Raw genomic sequence first — 15,736 nt, forward strand, 5'->3', positions numbered from 1 at the left:
TGAATTTAGAGCGTATTGAGAAAAAAACATACATGTAAAAAAGAAGATGGATAAGTAATATGAGACAGAATGACTAACATGAATTTAGAGCATATTGAAAAAAGTGAATAAGTAATATAAGACGAAAAAACTGAACATGAATTTAGAGCGTATTGAAAAAGGTGAACGTGTAAAAGAGAAAGTGGATAAGTAATACGAGACCGAATGAAGGAGTAATAATCTGCTTTTATTATAATATACCCCCACACAAACATATATTCCATATTAGATATAAATATATACTATGGGTGAATTTATATATAAATAAAATATCATTTCTTTTGTATTTTTCTTTTTTTTCCTTTTTTACTTTTTCCTATTGTGAGAAGCCAAGAACTGGTCAGCACTCAGAATATTTGAGTCTTTTGTTGAGATTTCAATATCTTTGAGGGAGCAGACATTTTTGGGGGTTGCACTTTTTTGAAGTGGGATTATCTGATTCCAGCTTTGCTTCCACAGTGTTTGGTGCTTCCAAGTTTTTTGCTTTGTAAGGTCAAGACAACAAAGCATGTGATCTGAATCAAAGTTTAGCTCTTTTTGAGACTTTGGATGTCATATTTTCTTGATTTTTTCAGTTGGGTCTGAGCTATTTTATATGTTTTTTGCTTTTATTCTTCTGGGGTTGTTGAAAAATTGAGTCTTGGAGAAGTGGGGTGAATATTTTTGGAAATTTCTTTTGCCCCTTTGTGTATTTCCTTCTTTTGAATGAATTTAGGGAAGTTGGGTTTTGATTATTTGTTTGATTTTAGGGGTTTTTGGTGATTTTAAGGTGAAGAGTAGAGAAAAGTTGACATTTTTTTGGAGTTGAGGAGGTTGATGAGGGTGGGTGGGAGGGAGGTGGGGTTGAAAGTTGGGTTGTTGGTGGGGTTTTCATGATATTTGAGTTTGGTTTTAGGTATTGCAAAATATGGGATTAGGTGGTGATGGTGAAAAGGGGGAGTCTTGGGATGTAGAGAAATCAAAGGGGAAGAAGAAGAAAGAGGTTGCTGAAGAGGAAACTGGATGTTGGACTAAGTTGTGGTTTATTGGTAGCTGTATTTCTTCAAGATCTAAAGTTGATAGCTCCATCAGTGGCATCAGCACTCACTGTGGTAACTCTTTGCTCACTTTGAATAAAAGTTGCATGAAAAATGTTATGATTTGAAAGTCTAATTGCCTTCTGTTCTTTGAATTCTTTGGAGAAATTTGCTTTATAGTCTTATTATGTCTAGTGTTTTGGTTATTGAAGTGTTAGTCTCATGCTTTTATCTACCGAAATGCCTTTTGAGATTGGTAAGATGTTTTTTAATCACTTGTTGATAAATAGAGGTGGAAAGTTGACTTGCACATATTTCTTGTACCGGTAGTAGTTGATGATGTTAACTCAAAAGGGTAATAATGGGGGCACACTAAAAAATTTCAAGATGGAAGCTGAAATTGGAAAATTGCTAGAGGCCTTTCCGGTGTAAAACTCGAAAGCTTTTCTCAAACCTCCATTTACAAAGGCACATTTTTTGTTAGGGTGATAATGTCAGTATTTGCATTGAAATGTTGGTGCAACTAAGCAGCTAATTTCTGTCGCTGTGGTTGGGTTTTCTTTACTTATATGTTTGCATGTGGATGGCCTAATTCGATAGCCAAAAATTAAGAATTAACTTGTATAATGTGAAGCTGAAAGAGCCACTTAATTTGCGATCACCTAAACAATACCGTTCTTTTATATACCATCCCCATCCTTATTCTCTGTGAATATGACTCCCGCAAGGGGAGCAATTATCTCACAAATGAGAGAATTTTGAGCTGACTTTCGGGTTGATTTAGCACCCTTCTTGTCCTAGTCTTTGGGTTTCTGTCTTTGGGTGTTCTTGCGGGTCTTTCCAAGTTAGTGATTGCTAACGCTAGTTCACTGTATGAGGACAGTATTGTGGTTGCAATAGAAGTTAATATCTCCCCTTTTTAGGTTGCTTGCTTCAGTAATGCATATTAGAAAAATTCTAGCATAAAAAAATGCAAATTTGTTTGTGGATGTTAAATTGTTGTTGAACTGTTGTCTTCTTATAATTATCACCTTATGAGCTTACTTTCGGGGGTTGAGTTAGGTTCAAGGTCCATTTTCTTATCATGGCATCAGCGCCACCCCTTCACCGTTGTTGTGTTTTTCCAATGTTGGGCACCCATGTTATGTCCATGCTACAAAGTCCAGTTCTTGGCATTAGGGGGTTGTTGTCTTTTTGTATGGTCTTATATAATATTCACCGATTGAGCTAGCTTTTAAGGTTGAGTTAGGTTCAATGTCCTTTTTTTTAATCACACGAACTATCTATAATTGATAGGAGAATCAACTAAATATTTTTACAAAATAACTATGCAGTTGAAGTCATAGCTCTCTTGACATGACGATAACATATCGATAAATAATTGATGACCTTGTGGACTTATTTTCTGCTGGAATACTTGTGAACTTGTAGCTCTTATTATGCCAATACTAGCATCGTGTATGCATTTTGCTTGTAGTTATTTAAACCCTTTTCTTTTTGTAACTAACATTTTATTAATCACCAAGGATGAGTTATGCAACGGCATAGCAAAACTATCACAATTGCTATCTAATTGAAACTCAGAAATAAGTAACAGAAAAAAGCAATAAGCTATTAGAAGAAAAGCTGTTGAATTTTTGCCCTGTTTAAACACTTTGTTTTAGGAAAAACCAGTTATAACTTCTTATCTTTTCATTTAAGATAAATCTACCTATGTTCTAACTTCTTGCATTGCTTTATCAGAAAGTAAATCTACGAACACAAGCAGAGACCAACCTGTTGCACCAATTATCTCATCTACAACTACCAGCAATGCGGAAAGTAATTCATCCACCTCCAAACTTGAAGAGGAGCTTAAAGTTTCTTCTCGGCTTCGAAAGTTTGCATTTAACGATTTGAAGTTGGCAACAAGAAACTTCAGACCAGAGTCCCTTCTTGGTGAAGGGGGTTTCGGATGTGTCTTCAAGGGGTGGATCGAAGAGAATGGCACAGCACCTGTTAAACCAGGGACAGGGCTTACTGTTGCTGTGAAAACACTAAATCATGATGGACTTCAGGGTCACAAAGAATGGCTGGTTTGCAGCTCTCTTCTTTTATTTATTAAACCTTAACTGTATTTATATTCTTTTTCTTTTTACTTTCATTTTTGGTTTTGTATTAAGTGTTGTCCATTTGGCAGGCTGAAGTGAATTTCCTGGGTGATCTTGTTCACCCTAATTTGGTTAAACTGATTGGTTACTGCATTGAAGATGATCAGAGACTGTTAGTTTATGAATTTATGCCTCGAGGAAGCTTGGAAAATCATCTGTTCAGGAGTATGTAACCGACTCTTCATTTTTGTATTCTTGAATATATTTGCTTCTGATCAATCTTTGAAAAAGGAAAAAACATTGTTAGTGGATCTTCGAGTAATATGTTTTGTCCATATTATTGAGCATTTTATGAATACACTAGCTAATCTTGCAAGAGTAAGTGGAAACACCAACTATTAACATGCATATTGCTGGTATCATGTGTTAGCGTTGCTTTAGTTCCATAAGGTCTCTTCCTGTGGAATAGAACTTGGATTCTCTGTAAGCTCTAAAGCTATTGTAGCATGCGATAAATCTGTTTTTTTAATAGAAGATTTACTATGATGTAATGTAACTAAGGCTTGTAAATTTTGAAAATAAAATGGTAAATGGGATATCCCCATTAGCAAGGCAACCATTGATGTATAATCAGATCATTGCTCATTGTTTATTCCCAGATTGAAGTGATGCAGGATTACATAGAAGTGTTAGTTGGGTTGTTAGATTTTCTTGCACATGTTAATGCCAGATTAAAGCCATGGGCAGCTCAAGGACCAGATTAAAGCCATGCAGGATATATGATTTAAGGAAGAAACTTTATAGTTTTCCTTTGTTATTTGCTTCTGGAACTTATCATTTCTGTTAGTCCTACATTACATTTGGTAGGTTTAGTTACCACTTTTTCGAGACAGGAAGAAGAATATGTCTCGGTTGATTTAGTAGGATAAAGAAGCTTGATTGAAGATTTTTCATCGTTTTCTAGAATTTCGTCCCATAAAATGGTAGAGAAATCTTTTACTGGGATTTACATGTAGCACTTTATGTGAGGTCACTTATTGGATTTGAAGCATGCTTTTTGCCATTTTAGACATGTCATGGGCAATGCCTCACTCAGTTTTGGATTTCTTATAGCTGGTCTAAATAGGAAGAGACTCAAAAGCTTTGGAATACTATCCCAATCGTCACTTAGGCAATTTTTGGATGGGAAAAAACAATATAATTTTTGAAAGCAAACATAGCAACATACATAGTGTTAAACAAAATTGTATATCTTTGCTAGCTTTTTGGTGCAACATGGCCATTGTAAATGAAGTAGATACCATGCTAGATATGATTGAGGCCTTGCAGACTCAGTGGTTTAGAAGGATCCTGCAGTGGTTTGAGTGATTGTGCTGCTCGTTCTCTTGTTTTGGTTTTTCTCTTTAAAACATTTCAATGGTGTATCAAGTCAAATGTGGTTCTTTAGAGTATCAACTGCCTGCAAACCAAGTACAAATAATGCTTAAATAGTGAGACGTACTAGAGGTTCCTCCTTTGAAATATGTTTCACTTCTAAGTGATAATCTTGATAAGTGATGATGTTTGTTGTATATAACTGAGCTCCAAACTTCAGGTTCAACTTCTGTTTTTTGGGAGATTGTAATACTTTGAGCTCGTCCCTGACCCCAGGCATCCAGATTCTCTACTACACACAATACATAATGCATGTAGCCATGGGCTGGAAAGATGAAAGTGAAATTGTGGGGTGGGGATGGTGTTTCATGGTGAAGATAAATGATAGCATACTTTTATTTCCTGGTTTCTCTTTTTCCGTGCTCAGTAGAATAACCAAAATATGAAGACTTCTATAATTTTCCTTTCTCCCCCTTAAGAATGCTGTCTGAATAAGTTTAGTGATAGTGCCTACTCGTCTGAAATTTTAGTGCAAATCATTATGTTAATATATTGTAATTTCTGCTGAAAATCTTTATGTTCATCATATTCTCTGCTAATAAAGCTTTTATGTGCAGGATCCATGCCTCTTCCTTGGTCTATCCGCATGAAGATTGCTGTGGGTGCTGCAAAAGGTCTTGCTTTTCTTCATGAGGAAGCAGAAAGACCAGTAATATACCGTGATTTCAAAACCTCCAACATTCTACTAGACGCGGTATGTTTCAATACATTGGAAAAAAGAAAGACCTTTCCTCTTTGAGTTTTTTTTTTCTAAATACTCTTCTCTCAGGATTACAATGCCAAACTTTCTGATTTTGGCCTTGCCAAAGATGGTCCTGAGGGTGATAAAACACATGTTTCCACTCGTGTCATGGGAACGTATGGTTATGCAGCCCCTGAGTATGTGATGACAGGTAGGGCTGAGATCTCATAATTCCTACAATAGTTACCCTTATTGTTGACTCCAGTTTATCAATATTATGTGGCACTTTAAGTCTAATCTAGTTGGAGACTATTCTGCTCAAAACACCAAACTTGCTTTGAATACCTTTCTGTACAACTCCACAACCTGAGTCACAGTTGAAGAATTTTCAATATGTTTGATGTTTGTTGACTAAAACTTTCATAGGATGGCTGGTAAGTACCTCTCTTACTGATTGTAATTTGTCCTACTCATTTGTGCCAGGGCATCTAACGTCAAAGAGTGACGTCTACAGTTTTGGTGTAGTTCTACTTGAAATGATAACTGGTAGGAGATCGATGGACAAGAACCGACCAAATGGGGAACACAACCTTGTTGAATGGGCACGACCTCATCTTGGTGAAAGAAGAAGGTTTTACAGATTGGTAGATCCTAGACTTGAAGGCCATTTTTCAATAAAAGGTGCTCAGAAAGCTGCACAGTTGGCTGCTCGTTGCCTTAGTCGTGATCCCAAAGCTAGGCCGATGATGAGTGACGTGGTTGAAGCCTTGAAGCCATTACCAAATCTTAAAGACATGGCCAGCTCATCCTACTATTTCCAGACAATGCAAGCAGACCGAGTTGGATCAAGTCCAAGTACCAAAAATGGCGTTAGAACACAGGGATCGTTTTCGAGGAATGGACAACAACATCCTAGAAGTCTTTCAATCCCAAATGGTTCTCATGCTTCTCCATACCATCAGCAGTTTCCTCAGAACTCACCAAAACCAAACGGCAAAACTTAGTATTATTGGATTGACAAGTAATCTGTTTCTACCATTCTTTTCGTTTTCTCTCCAGCTATGAATATATTTTGTTGGCCACCTCCCGTTTTGTCGTTGGATGAACTGGCAAAAGGGAAGGAGTGCACAATTAACTTAAGTTGTGATCTTTGAAAATGCTGAACTCCCACTTGAAAAGAATGTATTGTAAGCGGAGCTCAAGTCCATGGAGTAAATATTGTGTCGAATGTACCTCTCCCTCAGCTAATTTTCGCAAATATTCCTATTTTCGGCCTATATTTTGATCTTGATCCTCTTTTTAGTTGTGCAAATATAGTGGTCGGAAAATTATATTTTAAATTCGGGTTTAATGTCTGCTCATATATTTGTCAACCTTGTTGATAAATGTTAAAGAGTGTTGTTATATGTTTGGGATGACTTATTTACAAAATTTTAAATTGTCGTTTTAACATTGTCTCAAAAGAAGATCGCGATTTTAAAGGTCCATAAGTTTTAAGAGAAATAAAAAGAGGGTCATTTACCAAATAATTATATAGTCTGTTCTTGATAAATGGTCAGATTTGTCCAACAGAAACGATATATGCAGTATAGTCTGTTATACTCTATACTATTCTTTTTCCCCCTTTAAGCATATAATCACTACCAAAGAAAGTCTTCAGTTTCTGTTAGTGATTGGAAAAAATGAAGGGTAATTTTGATGCTAACAGTAAAGCTATCTTTGTATGATCAATAGATCGTGGTTTAAAATTTAAACCGTGAAATCAACCATTAATTGTTGTGTTAAGAACCCCTTAGGATGTGACACTTAGAATCTTAAATTCGATATAAACACGAGATGCTTCGAACACCAAAACTTTTGGTGGTGGTGTTTTTGATCTAAGGGTGAAGGACCTTACACTTGTCATTAGAATTTGTCAAGAGAAAATCATAAGATGGATTGCATTGACAACTTTATTTTTGCTCTGACTACATCAATATTGGTGTTTAATTAGTCCATCTATCTACTTATCATCCAAACTAATTTCTTGACATTTCAGGTGTATATGCCAAGAGGAAATTTGTGATAGTTACAGATAACAATACTTTCAGAGCTACAATATCATCTTCTTCCAACAGTTAATCTAGGAGTAGTCATCCAGTTGAATATGCCAAGAAATTAGCTTCACACAGTCGAAACGTCCAACTGCTTAGCGCTTACTCTCAAGCTGCACGACGGGTTAACTGATCCTTGGATGTACTCTCAAATATCTTGTCAGCATTTCCAACTTCAAATCCGTCCCGCCTATGAAACTCCTCCACCTAAAAGATGTATCAAAATATAGTTGATCAAAGAGGCGCTTCATCAAAGTGCAAAAAGTCTAGTTTACGTTCAAGCTGCATCTTTTAATGTTACCTTACGATTGAAAGAAGCATAAAATCGTATAATAATCCCATATGGTTGAAAGTAGAACAAATGGATTTATACTATGCAAAATGCAACACTGAGAATTTAGTTAAGCCCCAAGCATAGAGCCAAAACCTCGAGACCACTTCGAATTAGGATATTACAATAAGCATGTGTTCCAATCCAATCACAAAACATGATGTCTTTTTTAGTTTTTCAACTCAACAGACAAATGGTTTCCATTTTAAAGCTTAAGAATAAGTAGCATTGTATTCAATTACATAGCCATATAAGTATTTGAACAGCCATAAAGGGTACATGAAACGGCGACGACACATATTTTTATTCTCGTCTATGGTTATAAACAGGTGTTGGACGAACCAAGTCCATGTTATCGATTTATTGCTTTTACTGCAGAGAAATATGCAAGAAAATTGAGGGATAATTAGAACTAACCTTTTCTGTGGGTAAATCTTTATATTGCGGTAGTACAAGTCGCTCAGCAAATTCAATGTATGAACAAGGTACTGCTTCTGTAGTGCCATCTGAAAATTCGAAAGAGGTAGAATCTGCTACAGTTGAACTTTGCAGCAAAAGACCATCAGGGCTCACTGGAGAGAGAGAGAAAAAATCAAAACTTCTTTGCAATATCCGGAGACCATTTAAAAAAGAACAGTTATCTCTTAAAAGAACAAGATCTCAAAATCAAAAGATTCCCTCTGACGAAAATGAATTATATGACGTCAATACATGTTCCAAATATTCAAAAATATGATGAGCAATAACTTTCTGAGTTGAATATGATGAGCATTAACTTTCTGAGGCAAAAAGAAGTAACAGAACACAGCACCAAAAAGCTCTTCAACCTGGATTTCATTCATTGAAGTACCAAACAGATACACCAAGATTTGTCCTTTAGATCCCTTATCGACTAACATCTTAGTCTAGTTTCCAAAAATTTGAAGATCACAGCATAATGTTTTATTAAAGCGAGAGCTGTAATCTTCCTATTTCAACGTACTAATTTACACTTATTCAGGTGCACATATTGGGAAGAAGAAAATCAGTAAGTGGGGAGTTGCAGGCAGGGAAAAACCTTTTACTTCTGGTGAACTAACAGGTATTAATAAAAAGAGTTTACAAGATTTTGGTTTCAGAACGGTTGCAGGACTGATAAACGCTGAACTTACTGAGAACAGATTAAGTCAAAAAGCAAGCAAATAAATAGTGTACTTTAAAGTACATTATATATGATATGATGCAGCTACAATTAAGTGTGCAATATTACTACTCTCTCAGATTCAATTTGTTTGCCTGGTTTTGACTTACCACGGAGTTTAAGAAAAGTAAAGAAAACTTTTGAACCTTGTGGTCTTAAACTAAAGATATGCAAAATGTGTCAAATGAGAAGTTAAAATTAAAGAGTTACCAAAAAAAAGGAAAGAGGAGTAATACATAAAGTTACTTTATACTAACCCTTTAGAATACCCCCTTCAGAGTTCAAATTGAAACCATTTTCTTCGATAAATTGATTTAGATTTCCGATGCTTCTCAGATTTGATGCCAACCGATGGGTAGATATGGTAACATGATTCAATGCATATCCATTGACAAGTGTCCAGGCAGCATACTCACTCTCCCTGGCAATTTCAACAATCACCACGGAAATAACAATAGTTAATTTGACAATGCTGCTCATTAATTAGTGTCGGAATAGTTCAGTTGGTTGTAAAAAAGTAAAATAGTATGAATTCTGCTAGAGATGTATAATATCATTCCCGCTCTCTAAATGACACCAGTAAGCTACAATCTATTGAAATATTACTATTCAATTTGATCTACGAGCTAGCGCAGGAGATATAAAATACGTCATGAAATTAAAACGTGGAGGAAAATGCCCAGTACCTAGCCAGTTGTTGAAATTCCGAATACGAGGGTTTTTCCCATGTCAAAATCCCGAATGCACTTGCAAGTGCAGCATACTCTTTTCCGCAGTGCGAAATGTTAGTGTACTTTTTGATTATTTCCTACAAGAAAAAAAATGTGTATCCGTGTAACTAAAAAGTTGACCATCTATGAGATTATATAGAAGTGACCTTCACTGGAGAAAAATAGAAGTTAGCTAGGATAAACATGAAATTTCTTTCTCTACTTCTGAGAGGTTGTGACTTTGAAGAACTGAAATGTCGCACTATGCCAAATATATCAAATTTGAATTCGGAACATATTCAAGAACAGTTAAAGCAAGTCAGGTACCAAGTAAAAGCAATACCTCGACTGCAAAAGCTATCATCAAGGTGCCTTGCAGCGATATCAGGACTACTAAAATCAGTACAATTACAAAACTTTTTGAACTATATCCCTTTCTTGGTCTTATTTTAATCTAATATATCTGATTAAAGTTCAATATCTAAATAAATAGACACTTGAAAAGCAAACGAGGTATAAAATTTCGAAGAAATATCATACAAAAAAAAACCTGAACTTTTGAAATGTGAAATTCATTCATTAGACCAGAAATTATTCAGTTAAAAGCATACAAAAAACTATGTAAAGCAACTAGCTGATGAAAAACCTGAGCTTCTGGACTAAGCTGATCGACAAGAAGTTCGGATATAAATATTCTTGGCAATGGCCCGTTAACCCCACTCCCATGACTGGAAGTTGAAACCTTCGGAGGAGAAAACCAGAAAGCTTTCAACTTCTTAGCAGGGAATCTCAACTCTTCTCGTCGTTCGTAACCAAAATCCAAGAAGAACTTTGACATAGAATCAATGCCATGACCATTTACCTGCAGTGATCAGCACCACAAAAAAATGTAGTTATTAGTATGCTCACATAAACAAAGTTTTTCCAGATCTCCATCTCAAATTTTGCATTAAAGAAGAACAACGGTACCCCAAATGTCCTAAATGCAAAATGATCATAGCAAATCTGATCACCATCAGCAGAACGAACGAGCTCCAAAATAGCCTTAGCAATGGGGTTTTTATTCAGATATATGGCTTCCATGTTCCCCAATACACTCCTGAAGAATGATTCACTTCCCTGAATACTCAAATCCAAAAAATTTAGTCAATCAACACCACTCAAAAAAGAAAAAACTAAATCCTAATAGAAGATGAAAGTAGTGTTGCAAGCTCAAAATAACTAATTCATTCAACATGGTGTTGGAGCAAACTGAGATTCCGGTCTTACAACCGGGACACGACGACAACAATTACACCTCAGCCCCAAACAAGTCGGGGTCAGCTATATCAGTCCCACTTCTTCATTTAAGCTCATTTCATATAATCATCATAATAATAATATTTGAAGTTCTCTAACAAATCTAAAACCTATTCTCAACTAGTATATCATTTTTTTTTCCTTTCATTGTGTCATACAACCAATTCTCTTGAGTTCGAGGGTCTCTCGGAAATGACCTCACTACCTCCAAAATAGGGGTAAGCTATGCGTACACACTACCCTCCCTAGACCCTACTCGTGGGACTACATCAAATATGTTGTTGTATTATACCCTACAACCATATCAATATAAATATTTCCAAAGTATTGGCCCACAAAAAGAATTGGGTCCTCAATTAAGCAACATATTACAGACCTAAAGACCACAAGTATTGCTCGAATGGTAAGTACCCTCGATCTCCAACGCTAAGGTTATAAATAGTCATCAAGGGAGCAAAAATGCAGGAGCAATTGGGGTTAAAAACAAAAACTTATTACAAACCTAAAAGGCTAAAATAAACAAAAAGATTGTTCCTTTTTAACAGCTACTAGATGAAACTATACAAAAATAAACCTTTTTTTTAATCATAAGATGAGCCAGTACACCACATAAAAAATCCATAAAATCCTACATAGTAATGAGATTATACCATAATTAACAACAACTAATCAACGATTATACACAAGGGGTTTGATGAAATTAACCTGAAAAGAAGAATCTTGAATTACACCTCCATTTTGAGCTTTAGAAGCAGATAACACTGAAAAACTCTGATTTTCCATTGGAGTTTTACAGTTCAAAAAAGGGTTCTTGAAATTATTAAAATGGCTAGAGGGAAAAGAGATGGATTTTGGAAAAATTGATGATTTGATTGAAGAAGAAGAAGATGAATAGACACAAAACATGGAAGATGGGAATTTGATCATTGATGACATCTTTTTTTATTGTTTAGTGTTTCCTTATTTGGGGTTTATCAAGTGAGAACAATTGTTCTTTTTACCGTATCGTTTCAATTTATATGAGTTAGTTTAACCTGATATGAAAATCAAAATTTAAGAAAAAATATTTTTTTAAATGAATTTTAGATATTTGTGTGGCTAAAAATTATTTTATTAAATACAAATTAATCATTTTACAATTAAATTATTATTAAATGTAGAAATATATTTAAAAAGATTAGAACAAACTAAAAAAATGTAAATCATATAAAATGAGACGGAGTGAGTAGTGTTTTGTTGCGTGACGTTTTTGTGTCATCAAGAAAATTGTTGGGACTCACTTATACGTGTTTTGGATTTGGATTAACACAAATAAAAATGATTGATTTGTTAACGAAAAGACTGCGGATAAATGATGTGGAGCGGCGGCAGATAAGGTTACTATTCTTTTAATTAAATATCTTGAGTTTGAATGAAACTAATCCAAATATAAAATAATTGTATCCTAATAGAGGTATTAAACACCAGATAGGAAATTAAAAGAAAAAATTAATGAAAAGACATAGGAGTAATATATAAATGTGTTATATAACTAGGTTTTAGTTGATATTTATGTTCTTCAATTTTGAGTGAACAAAATATGTAATTGAACAAATAGACACAATGTCTCACATTAGATGCATATGACAAATCACATGAGATTTATCATATATAATGTATGTGTCTCTTTGTTCAATTTTATAACAGTTTAAATATCTACTTATATATATACATATACAGGGGAAAAAACTTAAATATACAAATTAATTACTTTAATTACCACTATATAGCAATAGTTTTTTTTCCGCCTACATAACAATAGTTTTTTTTCAAAGTTAGGTTTTAATATTAATAAAATATATAATATTAAAAAAAACGTCTAATAGTGCTCCACGATTTCTACTTTTTCCTTTTTTCTTAAATCTTTTACCTTCCATGATTTACTCAAATTGGTAATTTATATTCTCTCCTATCAATAAAAGGTTTCTTAACAAAAATAAAATTCTCTTTCTACTCATTCTAGTTGACTGTTCAATCATGAATACCAACAATTATTCAATTCTAGTTCAACATAAAAGATTGGAACGCATCAGGTAATATTGATAATTCAATATTTAATTTGTGTTTTTTTACGTGATATTTCTAATTGAAAAATCATTATGATTTTGTTGTAGTATACCATGTTTGATATGGGTTTTTTGTGTTACAATGGGAAAAATACGTTAAAAATCACTTTTATAAAATTGAATTTTTTCAATAATGAGTCGTTTAATTAATGGTGAAAAATAGGTTGTTGTTGTTATTCATCAATTTCGTGTTTTGATTTTATTTTTTTAATTCTTTGGTTTGTTATGTATGGTTTTGAGGTTTAGAATAGAAATTATTTTTACTGATTATGTGTTTTGGTAAGTGATTCGGTGAAATGGGTTGTTTTTAATTAGTTTGGTGTAATTTTGATTATTTTTTTTGTGTCATTCAGACTTGTTTTTTTTTGTACATGATGATGATTTTTTTTAATTCTTTGGTTTGTTTTGTATGGTTTTGGGATCTATAATAAAAATCATATTTAGTGATTATGTGTTTTCGTAAGTGATTTGGTGAAATTTATTGTTTTGTATTAGTTTGGTGTATTTCTGATTTTTTTGGTATCTTTCAGAGTTGATTTTTTTGTACATGATAATGGTGTATGTATTGATTCAATTTTGGTGTAATTCTTATAATTTTTTGTGTCATTCAGAGTTGGTATTTTTTTTAGATGATGATGGTGTACATGTTGATTCTATTTTGGTACATAATGATGGTGTAAACACCATATTTGAGTTAAGCATTATCATGTCATCAAAAAGCATTCTTTAAAACATAATATATAAGTTGAATACATTGAAATGACCATTCTGTTTGACGAGAAGCACTACTAATAAATTTTGGTCTGAAACAGGTAGAAATCACAAAAAAAATCAACTTTGAAGAGGTAATGCTACCACCAATTACAAGAAAACAACCAGGCAGACCACCAAGTAACGACCGTAAGAAGGGATTCAACGAAGAAAAATACAAGAGGAGTAAAGTCACTTGTAGTAAATGTGGTACATCAGGGCATAACAAAAGGACTTGCCCCAAGTTTGCTTATCAGAATTAACAATGATGTATTATTTTCAATTTTTTTTCTTAATATTTTTTTGCTTCTTTGCAAAAATTCTAGGATTTTTTAAGAATGATGAATGCAATTTTATCCAACTTTGGTTACTCTTGCTTAGTGTATTCTTATTATTGGTGATTTAATTGACATATCGTTGGTATTAAATACCAACCTTAAATATTGAATATGAACAACAACTACTTAGAGTAATTGAAACCAAAATTATTACACAATGTTCAGTTAAATATTTTGATATAATGTTTGAGTAATACTAAAAAATATTAATCAATAATAATGGTTGTTATAATGGCTAGCACGTACATATTTGATGTATTTTTGGTGAAATAATCACAAAGATTGTTCATATTGGGGATATATAGTGGATGATATTTTGGTATTACGAGCATTAAATACACAAACACGAGTTTGATTTGAATTGAAATCAGAATTAATGCACATTATTAACGTAAAAAAATTAGATATAATAGTTGAGTAATACTAAAGAATGTTAATAATAATGGTTGTATATCATAACCACCAAGTACACAATTGGTATACTTGTGGTGGAGCAAGCACAAATATTGATAAAAAAAACCAATTATTTTCAATTATGATATTTGGTATTCTGCATATAAAAACCAATGTAATAATGAATTAATGTAAAAAAAATTGATTTGAAATCATAATTAACCCACATTTTAAACGTAAATATAGATTGGTATAACATTATAGTAATACAAAAAAGTCTGTCATAATAATGGTTGTATATAGTGACAAAAACGTTGGTATTATATACTAGCAATATACATTCAATCTGTAGCAACTACTTAAGTTCGAATATATAGTTTGAAACAACAATGAACATAGACAATTGACGTAATGAAAACACATTTTCGTAATAATACTATGGTATATTACCAATCACACACATTGTTATTATAAACCAAACTCACACTATAAATTTTGATTTTACTCTTAATCTTTTAGAAATGAGAATTTCATCCTAAAAATCGTTGTCATGAGGATAATTTTCTTCAACCAATTATGAGGATAATAACAACACACTCATTGACTCGATTAGAGATTTTGTTGTTGTCTCTAAAACTGACGATTATTTTCAGTTGCTTCGCTTTCACTGACTGTATTAATAACAATTTTCCTCTTTCCGTAATTTCAAAGTAATGCTCCATATCTCAATTGAAAATTTTCAGAACAAAAAACTGTCATTGATATGTTCATATCTTCTCGACACACATACTCATCAAATACACATATATACAAACCACAATTGCTACAAAAAATATGAAATATGACTTTTTCGAGGCGTTCTATTCATAGAAATCAAAATATCAAATAGAAAAAATTAACAATGGTGAAAGGGATGGATGAAAGTGAAGAACGGGAAGTGAAACAATGGTGAAGATGATGGAAGAGAGAAGGGTGAAATTTTTTAGCAAAATAATTAGAATATTTAATGTTTTGAATGAATAAAAATGTTGGGAAGATAAAAAGGTTTTAGTGTAAAGACTTTTACTTTTTGTGAATTGTATAAAAAAGGCAGTAAAATAAATGGGTTTTAGATTAGTGTAAAGAACTTTTACTTTTTGTGGAGTGTATAAAAAAGGCAGAAAAATAAAAATATTATTGGATAGGCACCTTAAAGTAACGTGTGACTTAAAAATAGTAATTGGAAGAGATAAAAAATAGAAAAATTAAATACCATAATTATCATCCCAAAATTAGA

At 33.2% G+C, this 15,736-nt stretch overlaps 2 protein-coding genes across 2 annotated transcripts; one reads left to right on the forward strand and one right to left on the reverse strand.

Moving 5' to 3' along the window:
* The first annotated feature begins 325 nt into the window (after window positions 1-325).
* On the forward strand, window positions 326-6,521 carry LOC102598978 (probable receptor-like protein kinase At5g15080). The gene is made up of 6 exons (XM_006357201.2): window positions 326-1,130; window positions 2,799-3,130; window positions 3,235-3,370; window positions 5,137-5,273; window positions 5,349-5,472; window positions 5,745-6,521. The coding sequence occupies exons 1-6, from the start codon at window positions 947-949 to the stop codon at window positions 6,263-6,265; spliced, it is 1,434 nt and encodes a 477-aa protein (XP_006357263.1). The 5' UTR covers window positions 326-946; the 3' UTR covers window positions 6,266-6,521.
* A 651-nt stretch (window positions 6,522-7,172) lies between these two features.
* LOC102599305 (uncharacterized) lies at window positions 7,173-11,852 on the reverse strand. The gene is made up of 7 exons (XM_006357202.2): window positions 11,580-11,852; window positions 10,545-10,694; window positions 10,222-10,437; window positions 9,552-9,673; window positions 9,123-9,286; window positions 8,103-8,257; window positions 7,173-7,561 (listed from the first exon to the last, which is right to left on the reverse strand). Exons 1-7 carry the CDS (start codon window positions 11,808-11,810, stop codon window positions 7,463-7,465), a joined length of 1,137 nt encoding a protein of 378 aa, XP_006357264.1. The 5' UTR covers window positions 11,811-11,852; the 3' UTR covers window positions 7,173-7,462.
* Window positions 11,853-15,736: the final 3,884 nt, after the last annotated feature.

The sequence above is a fragment of the Solanum tuberosum genome, unplaced genomic scaffold (assembly GCF_000226075.1).
Source record: "Solanum tuberosum cultivar DM 1-3 516 R44 unplaced genomic scaffold, SolTub_3.0 scf00243, whole genome shotgun sequence".
In the NCBI taxonomy this organism is placed as follows: Eukaryota; Viridiplantae; Streptophyta; class Magnoliopsida; order Solanales; family Solanaceae; genus Solanum; species Solanum tuberosum.

What these genes read in the sequence shown, in the direction of transcription:
- LOC102599305 (XM_006357202.2), bottom strand. Translation starts at nt 11,810, where the DNA reads ATGTCATCAATGATCAAATTCCCATCTTCCATGTTTTGTGTCTATTCA. An exon ending in AGCTTAGTCCAGAAGCTCAG is followed by an intron (nt 9,674 to 10,221) that starts GTTTTTCATCAG and finishes TTTTTCTTGTAG; the next exon opens with GAAATAATCAAAAAGTACAC. An exon ending in AAGATTTACCCACAGAAAAG is followed by an intron (nt 7,562 to 8,102) that starts GTTAGTTCTAAT and finishes TACATCTTTTAG; the next exon opens with GTGGAGGAGTTTCATAGGCG.
- LOC102598978 (XM_006357201.2), top strand. Translation starts at nt 947, where the DNA reads ATGGGATTAGGTGGTGATGGTGAAAAGGGGGAGTCTTGGGATGTAGAG. An exon ending in CCAACATTCTACTAGACGCG is followed by an intron (nt 5,274 to 5,348) that starts GTATGTTTCAAT and finishes CTCTTCTCTCAG; the next exon opens with GATTACAATGCCAAACTTTC. An exon ending in CCCTGAGTATGTGATGACAG is followed by an intron (nt 5,473 to 5,744) that starts GTAGGGCTGAGA and finishes CATTTGTGCCAG; the next exon opens with GGCATCTAACGTCAAAGAGT.